This window comes from Labrus bergylta, chromosome 2 (assembly GCF_963930695.1).
Source record: "Labrus bergylta chromosome 2, fLabBer1.1, whole genome shotgun sequence".
Classification (NCBI taxonomy): Eukaryota; Metazoa; Chordata; class Actinopteri; order Labriformes; family Labridae; genus Labrus; species Labrus bergylta.
In genome coordinates this window covers 14384648-14397666 of record NC_089196.1, presented here as the reverse complement: position 1 = coordinate 14397666, position 13019 = coordinate 14384648, and the positions used below count along the sequence as shown (strand labels likewise).

General features: G+C 42.3%; 1 protein-coding gene across 1 annotated transcript in view; it reads left to right on the top strand.

Annotated features, from left to right (window-relative positions):
• The window catches only part of kiaa0825 (KIAA0825 ortholog), a 115847-nt gene that overhangs the window by 44614 nt on the left and 58214 nt on the right, over window positions 1–13019 (top strand). The window contains exons 20-22 of the mRNA XM_065965391.1: window positions 1221–1365; window positions 2962–3108; window positions 4567–4661. Of these exons, the coding sequence (XP_065821463.1) occupies window positions 1221–1365; window positions 2962–3108; window positions 4567–4661 (387 nt within the window). The remainder of the gene's footprint in view (window positions 1–1220; window positions 1366–2961; window positions 3109–4566; window positions 4662–13019) is intronic.

Below are 13019 nucleotides of genomic sequence, written 5' to 3'. Positions count from 1 at the left end.
CTCAGTAATACCTGCAACAAAGACCATTTGCCCCCTCTGAGCCCTCTCGACTCGGTACCCACATCCCACTTTCTCTCCTTCCTTTCCCAACTTTACCCCTTACCCCTCCTCCCCACGCTACCCACCTTGTCTTTGCAAAGTAATTTGTTGAGGAGAAGATTATTGTTCTCCATCATGGTGACCCTGGCTGGGCTGACGGGATGCATACACAGATGAAGATGAATGCAGTTATTCCTTGGCGGAGGTCTGCCTCTTTCAGGGCACATTGGCCCTAATGACATGATTGATAGGCTGTCCCAAATCCGGAGGGGCCCTCATTAATCACCGCGCTGACTGAATCCAATCATCTGCTTCACCTGCACAGTGATGGACAGGAAAGGATACAGCGCAGGTGCTGACACGGGTGCACAGCCACCATCGCCGACAACAACATCACCGCGGGGCTCGCCGGGCAGAAGAGTGAGGGGATGTATGTGGACGAGAGGGGACTCCTCTTCCTCGGCAACTCTCAATGTCAAGCAGCCAATGGCGGGCTGACAGGCGACACCGATTCTGCCACCTTATAATTACAAAGAGGAAGACGGAGAGAGAGAGAGAACAATGACAGGGAGTGTATGTGAAGGAGAAGGCTTGATGGACGGGAGTGTGATATCCATCCATACTGAAAGGGCGGGAAAATGATGCGGCCGTCTGCCAGGGCACGGGCCTGTACATGCATGAGGACCTTGACACACAATTACACACACAGATACAAGCTAAAGAACACACACACAAATCATTTTTAGTGCACTGGTATCCTTCAGACAAAATACTGCTATGTATCTCATGAATAATAATAGAAACAGGGGAAATTATTTTGTTATCTAACACTCAATAATCTGTCTTTATTTCTCACCTTTTTTTTTTTTCAACAGCCTTAGCCTTGACCGGGCATCGGGTCAACATTTATTGCTTATAAAACAAAAATTAATAGATTCTAAACACAGACTTTTTTAAGTTAATATTCTTGTTGATTCCAAATTAAAATGTTATCACAAATAATTATCCCCTAAACTAGAAAATCCCTCCTCAGCCATGGAAAGTATAGATGAAAAAGCTGACTCCCCACCACTTCATATTTCCCTCTCTTTTCTCTTGGCTCCACTCACTGTTTTTTTTTTCTGTCTTTCGTTTGTTTTCTCTCCCATCTCCTCCTTTTCCCCTCTCTGTTTCTCTCTCAGCATGTTTGAGCAGGGAAGGGAGAGCGGAGTTGCTGTGGCTGAACTGACTGAGCAGAAAATAGGCCTGATGCTGCTGGAGGTCTGCCACAAAGCAGGTGGCAACGACTACCTGAGGCAGATCTATAACATCATCCAAGCCAATGAGGTAGGGAAGCACTGCCTCTCCCCAGCAATTAGGTGGCTGCTGGCCTGAGGCCGCAGGCTGTTCAGGAGGGGGAGACGGAGGGAAGAGGGCTGCTGCCTGTGTGCGGTCTGCTCCTTCTGATCTTCTGTTGTTCAGGTGACCTCAAGGGTGTGAACCTGCAGTGATATCCTGTGTTAGATGCTAGGAGAGGAGAGGAGAGGAGACAAGAGGATAGAGGAGACGAGACGAGACACATTTGAGTGAATGATTTGGTCCATCAGAGAAATTGTCCATTTTTAGGCTGGCAGTTGTTGGTGTTTTTGTTACTTTTCTACAGATTACATCAAAAGATCAAATTTTGCTGAGTAGTAGTTCACTTTTTCAATACTTCTGACTTTCACACCTCATCCTTGGTGCAGTCTTATACACATTTGTTCCTTTAAAAAAACATAACCCTTAAACTTTTCACAGGAGTAAATAGTTTTTTTGTATTTTAAGCTTGAAAAGATAGTCTTCAACAATCAACAGAGGTCTTACGCACAGGGAAAGGAGCTTTTTCAGACTCTGTCTTCCACATTGTTATTGTTATTGTCTTGTTATTGGCATATATTTTGGTCTTTTCATGGAATTTCTTGACACTTTTCCAACACTAATGAGCACAATTACATAGGACACAAACTGTCAGGAGCAGGAAGAGGATACATTTTACATTTTACATTTGGTGGTCGTGTGATTCTTACTGACATGGTCCTCCTATAGACAATCAGTTAGAACACAGCATGGAATAACAAAAACATAAGCATCTATACATTATATATAACTGAGTCCATAACAGCTGTAACTCTACATAGCAATCGAACAAACTGTGAATGGGATTCTCGAGCAGGCTCTGAGTTTCCCTCCTGGCAGCTCGAGGATCTCTACCCTTCCAAGGTCGAGGCAAGAACATGAGGGTCAGGGACAGACCGGGCTGCCCGAGAGGTGGAGGGATAGGAGGTGTCGGAGGCCATGTCAAACTGACGGATGGGAATATTGTGAATTCACACCAGGATGCCCATGTACACACACACACACCTACAGAGACAAAAAGACACACTCAGATTTATATACTGTACATCTTGTAAGACAGCTATAATGAGCAACCACTGCAGAGGTTAGAGAAACAAAAGTATGTTATAAGTTTTGTTCTATATTTTCACAAGTCATTTTCACAAGTCTCTTTCTTAATTGCTCTGATTTATTTTTTCTGGTTGCTTTTAATTAGAGAAAATGTTTATCTGGACTAGTCTTCTCCATTGAAATTTGGAAGAAGGAAAGTATCCAACCTGTCAGAAATTATAAGTCAGTTCTTTTTACTGGAACTCTCAAACTGTGAGCCAATGTTAAGAAACTTCCTGAAGTATGGATGTATGCTTTGCTGCCCTTTCAGTTAGAGGAAGTTTACTTGTAAATAACTTTTTGGCCTCCCTCTCTTGGTCAGTTGTTGTCTATATAGAATTTTAATTAGATATATGTCCTTTCAAACAGTTTTTCAATAATAAAAATGTAATTTTCAACCTTCCTCTCTTCTGTCTCTCTTGTTTCTACCCTCTTACTCCCCTATCATCTTGGATACAGGCGCTTTTGATGTTCAAACTAACAGGAAGCACAAACTCGTCCGCTGATTCTCCTCACTTGGTGAACTTTGACCCTCAAGTGGACCCTGATGCCGGCTTCAACCCTCTCCAGGAGTTTGACCACATTGGAAAGAAGAAGCTTGATCAGGTTAGTTAAGCAGTTTTAGTTTATATATAAGCTTATAAGGCTATCAAAAAAAATACTTTTAATTTATTTTAGCGATATGAAAGCTTCTTTCTGCTTTTTGACTTAATACCATGTGGGTATACTTGTGATGCATAGGGTTGTGTCATTTTTAACTTTCTCCCAAGGCCAGAAGCTAAATGTTGAAGGTTAGGAGCAGTTTGAGTCTCTAGTGAACTGGATACTGTGGCAATCTCTGAAGCTGTCAGGTCTTTCTGGGGCTCGGCTTGCCTATTCTCCATAGGTCGCTGCCTTTTTCCAAGTAGGAGTGAGGCTGGCAGAAAGAAAAGAACACTGCAAAGGTGAAAAGATGAGAGAAGTTTCTTTTGCATAAAAAAAAAATTGAAATGTGAGAGTGCAGTCTTAAAGTGCACTTCTTTGGGGCTTTGAACCGTGTACCCTCTTACCCCAAACTTATCCCCAGGAGTGCTTCCTTGATGTTCCGTTAATTGTTAGATTTTTTTCCCATAAAAGCTTTAAGTCTAGCTACAGGTAGTTTTAGTTCAATGCAAGAGTTGTCAGCTCTCCCCCCTCATTTCCCTTTTTACTATCAGGGGAAATACGGTTGATATCACACAACACAATCAACAAAGGCTACTGTTTTCCCCAGACTGACTTGTGTGCCTTTTTTTTTTTTTTTAAAGGATTAGATGTATTTAATACATTTGTGATCCCTTGTAATGTAGCTTTGCTGCTGCTATTGTTTCTGCGCCACGTTTTAATCCTAAGACCTGTTTTCTGCTTATCACAGGAGGCTGCATAGCTTTGCATAGAAACACCCTATTAAGAGAATGATTAAAATGCCTTCTCCGCTTCAGGTGCCTGCGTTGTTTGTCAAATAAAATGGAGGGAGGAGGAGAAAAAAGTTACATCCATCAATCACCTACGAAGAGGGAGTAGGGGGGGGTGGATGGATGGAGGGAATGAGTGTAGTTCTCCTCCTTTTGTCAATAAAACTCAGCCTGGAGTTAAGAGTGACATTTTGGCAATCAAAGCAATCTGATTTTTATTTGCTTTCCCAATATGTTGCCAGAGCAAAGTGTGTTTGTGTGCATGCGTGTGTTTAAGTAAAAGAGAGAGAGAGAGCAAAAGATGGGTGGGTGGGTGGGTGGGTTGGCAGGGTGCCGTTCAAGATGGTAAGAAAAAAAAGCAGTGAAGTCAGAAGAGTAACGACTCCCTCCCAAAATTGATTTATCTTTCTATAAATGATGGCTACATCCCCCCAAATGGATTTATAAATTAATTGCTGTCTTATTGGAATAAAAACCTTCTTGTGCGGACATGATTGATCGCCCGGTGTCGGTAGCCTGCGCTGGGGACCCCCCTCCTCCTTTGTTAGTGGGTCCCAGCTGGAGCAGTAATGCACTGATGGTATTAACCCTGATTAATAACTAACAATACGCTATCCTCATACATCAACAGAGTGCCGTGGTGGACTGGGCATGGGACTGGCCAAGGCTGCTGCCAGCCTATCAGGGCATGAGTCCGGTCACCTTCAAAACTCTGCTGGCCAACAGGTAATACAGTTGTTTAATGTGTTATGTACACTGTGTATGTATTCACTGACAGAGGAGTCAGGGGCGTATCAAGATATGAAGGACTGGGTTGGCCAAAGTGGGGCCCAGTTATTTGCAGCTACGGAATAAATGTGTGTGCATATTCAAATAGCATTTCACACTTGTATAATTTAACTTCTACACTAAACGTATCTAAAATGTGTTATTCCTATATTAAGTGTTTTGACATTGTGAAAAAAAACACAACACAGTGCATCTCTACAGATCTTCAATGCTTAGTTCTAAAAAAAAATCTCAAAAGAAGTATCCCCAAACGTATCAAATAAGTGAACATTTGCATGTAACAAATGTTACTTAAGCACATAAATTGAATCGACAATATGTCCCACCTCTGACTGGGCAGATAGTCAATCTAGGTTTAGGATTATGGGGTGTCACATCAAAGTGGCCAATCAGAGTTCAGGGGCAGGGCATGATGCCCCAGGAAAGGAAATGAACTTGAGGTTAGTGTATGAGTGTGTAAGCATGTTAAGTATGAGTGTGATATTGAGTTTTCTGGTTTCAAGCATTCCTCAAGGGTGTTTGGAAACTCTTTATTTCAATAAATAACCGCTCTTCTCCCCCTTTTAATGCATTGCTACTTAATTAGTTTCTTTATCTTTTCCAAAATGTGATGCTTACTTGGGATTCTTAAGACAAATTCCCCACTGACTTTACTTCGCCACAAGCTTCAGGCATTAAGGACCATGAAGCCTACTTTCTCTTCATCAGCTGCTAAAGATTCTACTCTCAAAGGCTAAGGGCTCCTCTAACTTCCTCACTGGGGTCTGAGAACATGTCTGCAGGTTTCAGTGATGGAGGTATCTATGCTCTTAGGGTTCCTGAGGACTTTGAAACAACCCAAAAGAAGGTTAAAAATGTAAGTTCTGATCTTTGTGTCACCTGATTGAAGAGTTTTCGCACAAGTCCACCAGTCCTGTCCCATCCTTCACTTCAATTCCCCCCCATCCCTCTCCTCAAGTATTCTGCTCTGCAATGAGTATAAATATTTATGCAGGTTTGTGACACATATTAGATGGCAATACTTCAGGCTGTTCCCTGTTCCCCATTCACAGCTGTCACGCTGCCAGCTATCAAGGAGCCATGGGGCTACTGCACCTTGTCTCCGGGCCTACGCCCAATCCATTCTAAATCACCATTGTACACAACATACACACACACACACACACACACACACACACACACACACACACACACATGCACACACACTTTGCAAAGGGCAAGCTCTGCATCTGCCAAGGACACAGGTCTAATAAGGGTGAAGGAAGCTGCTCGGTGCTGTGACAAGCTTTGTCGCCTTCATGCCTCTTCCCACTCACACACATACACCCACTTCATTCTTCCTCCCCTTGTTGCATGGTAAAACAGATACTGTCACTGCTTGACTGAGCTAAATTAGTGTTGGGGCATTCATGACTAGAAACTGAAATAAGTGCTGAGATATTGGACTTGCAGTTTGAGATTGTGACTGACATGGGCAGAGAGGGAAGTAAATACTGACAAGGCACGAAACAGTATGAGGAGGGATGGGAGTGGGCAAAGGTTATATAATTCACCCTAATCTCACAGTATCAAAGTGTCTGAGATTGTGCCGTTTGCCTCATTAGCCTCTCTTTGTTGGGCCAGAGGAGCAGATTTCATGGAGGATTTGGAGAATGGCTTTGGTTCTGCCTGAGACGCTTGCACAGAGGAGGAAGTTAGTTTCACGGCTGGCGACGTGTAAGCTGTCAAAGTTTTCCTCAGATCCATCTCTCAGACTCAAAAATATCTCCCAAGCTATAGAAGACCAGTGACGGGATAAGCACACTGATGTTGGATCCACTGATCCGTTTGTTAGTGCAGATAAGGATAAAGATTTCTGCATAACCGCAGACTGAAGTGCCCTCGGCTGTTTTCACTGAGGTTTCGCAACAATTACTCTTTTACTTCTTCCTGTTGCCATGGACAAAAAACACAGGATATAATCTTACATACTAGACAATATAAATGATAACTATGCCACTTCACACTGAAATAAAACACCACACATCTTGACCTTGTGACGTTCTGAATGTTCCATCTTATAAGTTTGATTCTCCTTGAATGACTTCCCTTCCCTGCCAGCCAATATAATTTTTTTCCCTCCCTGAACGATGTGAGTTAGCCGTGTGGCCCGTTGGCCTCCTATATATTGTTACAGTGGCAGGACAGTTATTGTGTCCAGGGTTTATATCACATTCTAATGGAGAAAGGCTATGAGTTAAGAGCGGCAGGCTTTTACACCAGGGCTGTTAAATCACTGTTCAGATGACTTCATTAGCAGAGCAGGACACATGCTGAGACACACATAAACACACACACATACACACACATCCGCTTTCCCCCTGCTACCTTGACAGTGTAGCGTCGTGGCCAGACAGGAGGGAGAGTGGATTTATACAGGTGTGTGTGTCCTTCTTTGTCACCTGTCACTTCAGCTCCTTCAGCACGACGGCTCATCCATCATCTGCAGATTGAGCTTTTCAGCAGAAACCAGACTGATTAATACTACCCCAAGACCCCCCAGGGTTGACTGGCTGACTGGTTGACCTGGCTTCCTGGCACGCTGGAGGTTTGAATGGAGAGATGGATGACTTATGGGTGGGCTAACTTTTCAGCAAGCTTATTTGCTGGCTTAATTTGGACTATTTTCTAGACTTGTTAGGTACCTCCTTGTCAGTGCAATAGTTGTAAGAAGCAGTAATTAGTTGAATGGTTCAGGTGGTTTAATGACAGGCTGAATGTTTTTTTTTTTTGACTGGATGTTTTGGAGACTGACTAGCCTGTTGGTTTTTTCACTATTTCGGATAGATGACAGGTGTCGGAATTGATTGATGGCAAGATTATTGGCTGCCTGGGAGGATAACTGGTTTGGTGTTTTCTGATGACTAAAAGTCTACTCTGTAATTTGTTTCTTTACTGCCTTTATTCAGATACAGAAGTTTTTGAAAGATTTGTTGTGCTTTTCAGTCTTGATTGATAGGTCAGCTAGAGAGACAAGAAATGTGGGGAGAGAGTGGGGGTTCACATGCACCAAACAGTGTCAGGATCGGGGAGATCCAAACAGCGACCAGTGCGTCCAGGACTTCAGGGGCGCCTGTTCGACAAACTGAGACTGCACCCCATATGCTGTACAGAGGTTTTGATTTGTACTTTCAGCTTATTTTTCTCTTATACATTTGTCGTTATCCCCCAGTCTTATTATTTTATTAATCATGTTATTACCATCTGTGTGAACTCTAATGTGGTCAGTTTGCAGTTATTTACTATAGTAGCTGTATTATTAGAGTTTAATAAAAGTTATTCAAACAGAATTCAATTATTTCAGTTCATGGCCAAGCCTTTGTAACACCATAGACTCTGATTTGTAACCTCTAATTGAATTTTGCTTTAGTGAGATTTCTTTTATAAGCCAAAATAAATTACATTAAAAAAAAATTGTTAAATGTGCACCTTTGCCAAGTCTTCGTAGTAACTATCTACAGATTGCAATGTTGTCCCATTGCCTCGCCATTTGACTTCCTGTTGTGAGCCAACCTTTGATGTAAATGCAGGAAGTCAAAAGTACTGAGTGATTTACCGAAACAGAAAACCAATCTGCTCTGTCCTTGATCACTCTTTGAAATCCCCCTTTCTTTAGTGAACATACTTTACTCCTTCATAGCGGTGAGTCGAAAAATAAAAGTAGCAACGTGATCCCTATTTTGACTGGATTTCATGTTAACAGTGTTTGCCTTTCTCTCTCATATTTTAACGTTATTTGATCAGGAGGCCTTTATGAACTTCAATCTTCTGTGTCATTCTCATTTTTTCCTCCAAGATAACTAAAGTTCATCTCTGGAAGACTAAAAAATGTATGCCACAGACTAAAGTCTCATTTAAAGTGTCATCTACCAAGGTGACTTTTTGAGACATTTTCCTTGTATCTGTGCGTCAGAAAAGGTCCTCTGACCTGGTTGATAAGAGGTAGCCAAGTATGAGGGATGAAGCCTCATGTGTCACAGGGCGGCTCCTACACTCCATCATAAGGACCTCATATCATCCAAGGACATTCATGCTTACATCTAAACGTTACTCCACTAGGTACCGTTTTCTTACAACATTGGAAAGCAGGATATATCAGTTTAAATGCCTTGGCCTGACTAGTTTTCTATAGGTAATATTCTAAGAGTGTGCACTTGACCTCATGATTTTATTTCACACAATGACAGTAAGAAAGCCCTAGCAGCACTGACCCACACATTTGTTAGCTTAATGTGCTAAGCTACTTTGTAACTACTGAACATTAAAGCATTTTTTTCTGCATTGTCTCATTGTTGCAGTTACCCCTCAGGTCCATAACAATAGCAGTTTGTGGAAAAATGCCAGTCTGTAGCATTCTCTTGCTTGAGCGGCTCCTTAAATTGCAGCGATAGACGCTTGTGCTTTCAGGAAGTGGGCAATCGCCATCTGTTCCCTGGCTCTGCCATATGGCGGGCCTTTTTCTCAGGGAATAAAATAAAAACAAATATGTCAGAATGCTCGTCTTCCTCCACGGACGCTGATCAACCTGGGGAGAAGCTGGATCTCAGTGTGTCTGGATTAATGGTCTTACTTTATGCTTCGGGGAATGAGGGAGTGTGTGTTTGCAGGAGGTGCAGCTTGGTGCATGTGTGTCAGAGCGTGTGCGCATGTGCAAACCCTGTGTGAGGGTTTGCACATGCTAATGCACATTTATGTACCTGGAAGTATTTCCAGAGTCATTCATCTGACTTAAAGGGCAACCATTACTGTAACATTTAGAGCAGTTGGTTGCCCTAGTCTTGGAAGCATTAAACAACACAGGAGGAAAAAGAGCTTCAAGGTTAGCTGAAGTGACATTTCATGGTTGCCACTGCCAAAGAAACAAGAAGAAAACACTCTCAAGCCATCATCAGACTCTCCATCTTGCAAGGCCAGAAATTCAAAAGACTTGTCACTTTTGAAAATCAGGAGAGTGTGATGTGTCATTGAGGAAGGGCTTCTTTCTTCTCTCGTCGTTCCCCTTGTGTGTGTGCCCTCGGCTGACTGACAGCTAGGGATGGGAGTTTGTGTTGGTGGAGACAGAATACATCTTTTGTCTGCTTGGTTATACATGGTGTGTTTTGTCTTTGCTACCCCTGGACAGCACTGACACATTGAGGTTTTCATTAGCCGTAAGCAGGTGGCGGAAGAGAGCGACAAGCCTGTGCGCATGAGTCTGTTTCCATGCCTGTCTGTGTGCAGCTGCACTGCACCAACTTGTACACTGTATGCATATCATCGAGGGCGTACATGTGTCCGCCTGCTAGTGTGTGAATGTTCGCTCTTATATTTCAGTGTGTGTGATATTTGGAGGTTTGCTCCAAAGGCGAATAAATCAGTGATGCCTGGGATAAGGCCGTGGCCCCTCCTCAAACTGCACAGACAAGCTGAGAGGCTCATTAATCAAACGGCCAGTCACAGATGTGATGGCTTCCACACAAACCGCCAGCAGACTGTGAAAGTCACATCCAACAGAGTCAACTGTCAGCCAGGCAAGCAGGCAGGCCGCACTTTTTCCCATCTCTCTCTCTCTCTCTCTCTCTCTCTCTCTCTCTCTCTTCTCTCTTCTCTCTCTCCTCCCCCTCTGGTTGTATTTATCTCTCAGTCTCCCTTTACCTCTTCTCACCTCCAGCGTGATGCCTGGGTGTGATACATCTGAAATATTTGTCTTGTCCCACTAAAAACGATCTGCAGGGTCGAGGAAAATCTATCTTCTCGGCGAGTGGTCATGGTCAAGCCATTCTAGGGACACGAGACATCAGTCATGACTGCACAGTGCTCCATTCTCTGTGGCTACAGCAGACTGTTCCCTATTCCACCTATAGCCAATGTGTTTCTCTCTAAACTAGCAGATTGTTGTTAGCTGGATGAAACATATTATTTTCTTACTAGTTTTTGCTTTCGTATGACATATCGATGTACATTACGTTTGAATAATGGATATGATATGTAGGCTATGTATTCATGCTGATACAGTAAAAACTTTTTCATCTGTAATTTCCACAATACAGAGCATTCAAGAGTACACTAAGGAATAAAATATGCACGCCTCCATCATGGAAATTCAGTCTTCTAAAATGGGTTTTCTTATCCCTCTCTGGTTATTATATCACATTTCATGTTCTAAGTGTTACACTGCTAAAATCTGCACTCCCAAAGGGTTTGAAGTGGTTACAATTGTTCACAAGGGTAACAATAAAATCACTATTCACTCAAAAGAATTTTCAGTGCATGGTGCTTTAGCCACAAGGAAAGCCTCTAAACAGGATTATCGTGTTATCCTGCCGTATTGTGAACTTTCAGTAGTTTTACCTGACCTCTTTTTCCACACATTCTGTTTTTTTTTGAAGATGTGATAGTATAAATAGCAATCTCTGTGATTGTTCCAACATCCAACCTTGGAATGAGAAATATTTGGAGAGACTATGTAACAGCAGAGTTTAATGAAAATGCCTCTTAATCTACTGTAAAGCCCTCCAAGGATGGAGAGAAATGCAGGATGGAACAGGGACAAAACAAAGCCAACCGTTCCTGATTAAAAACGGCATCTCCCAAGACTCCCCCAATTCACTGGGGTACTTGATGGTACAAATATAAAGACTGCTCCACACGGCAATAAAACACCATGATTTGTCCTCAGTATGTGCTATTTGTGGTTGATGGGAGGGATTTCTCTTGTTACAATGCCTGAATTTGAGTTGGAGCCATTGTAAAGCTGAACTACTTTCTTCCAAGATCACATTTTGCTTCACAGACTTTATGAGCAACTATTAAAAACAAGTTTTTATTAATATGAAATGAGCCATGATTCATCAACTTTATGGCCTATTTAACACTTCTTCTCTAACAAAAGCCTGTTTTTACTGTGCAAATCGTCTGCTTTGAATGATGTGCATCCTAATCAAATACCAATTGATTGCAACAGTACTTTTTGTTAGCTTTTACTATGAGCCTAAGTCTGTAGTAATAATAACACTTGTGAAAAAAAAAAAAAAAGTTTGAAAAAACATATTAATGTCACTTTACAGCATTTACGAAATTCTTTGAAAAGTTTCCCCACTAGCCACTCTCAGGTATCATGTTGCCATACCTACTTGTATAATTATTGTGGAGAGGTTTTACTTTTTCCACTGGGTGTTTGCCTTTATCAGCTCTGGCAACCAAATAACTGTGTGTTACACCAGGACTCAATGAAAGACATGTTGGACTGTTTGACGCTGTTGCCATGTTTCCTGCTGATGTACTAAGTTAACTTTTTAGCTGACTGCAGCAATCCAGGAGCCAGACTGAGACCGTCTGTTCCAGTCTATCACGGTATTCTCCTTTGTGTTCCTGTTCTGTTGCATGTGCCATCTTTATTTAGACTCTCTGGATGTGACATCAAGTTGGGCTTTTAAGCTTGCAAGGATGTGTTTGATCAGTTGTTTAAATGTGTTCATGGGTAAAACAGAAAAACACTATGTTGGATTGAAAAACAAATATTAAAATGTTTTTTTGTTGCAGAAATAAAATATTTGCATCTACTCCTATGAGTCACACAGTGATAGTTTTATTGATAAGGTTGTGAATGATTGATGTAATAAAGTTGTTAAACACATATAGAGTACATGTGTTTATGTGTATCTGTGTGTGTGTGTGTGTGTGTGTGTGTGTGTGTGTGGGTGTGTGTGTGTGTGTGTGTGTGTGTGTGTGTGTATGTGTGTGTGTGTGTGTCTTTGTCTTTGCCTTTGCTCCTGTGTGAACTGTGTAACTGTGAGGGTTTGTTATGGTGGTACATCATGAGGTTGTATCCCATTGCCAGGCTCATTAGCCCGTCGGCTGCACCCAGGCCGCCCCAGCCAATCGCTGCTCTCTGTGCAACTCTGCCATTTGCATGTGGTCCAGGAAGAGATAATTAGAGGGATCTCTGCCTGTCACTGTTAATCTGGGACTTAGTGAAGGGCTGTGACGCCGACATGCTGATGGACTGACACACACATCTACACACACACACACACACACACACACAAGGAGTAGACTCATACTCTTGTGCACACTTTGGCATCAAATATATGCACACACACCAAGAACAAACACACAACCTGCATACACACATGATAGCACTGTGCACAGGCAAACACACACTAACACCGTCTTGAGCCTATTTCTTCCCAATATGACTGCTGAATTTCAGCTGTACATTTTATTGCTATTTCTTTTTCCAAGTTCACTTTTTCCAAGTTCACTTTCAGTCCATGA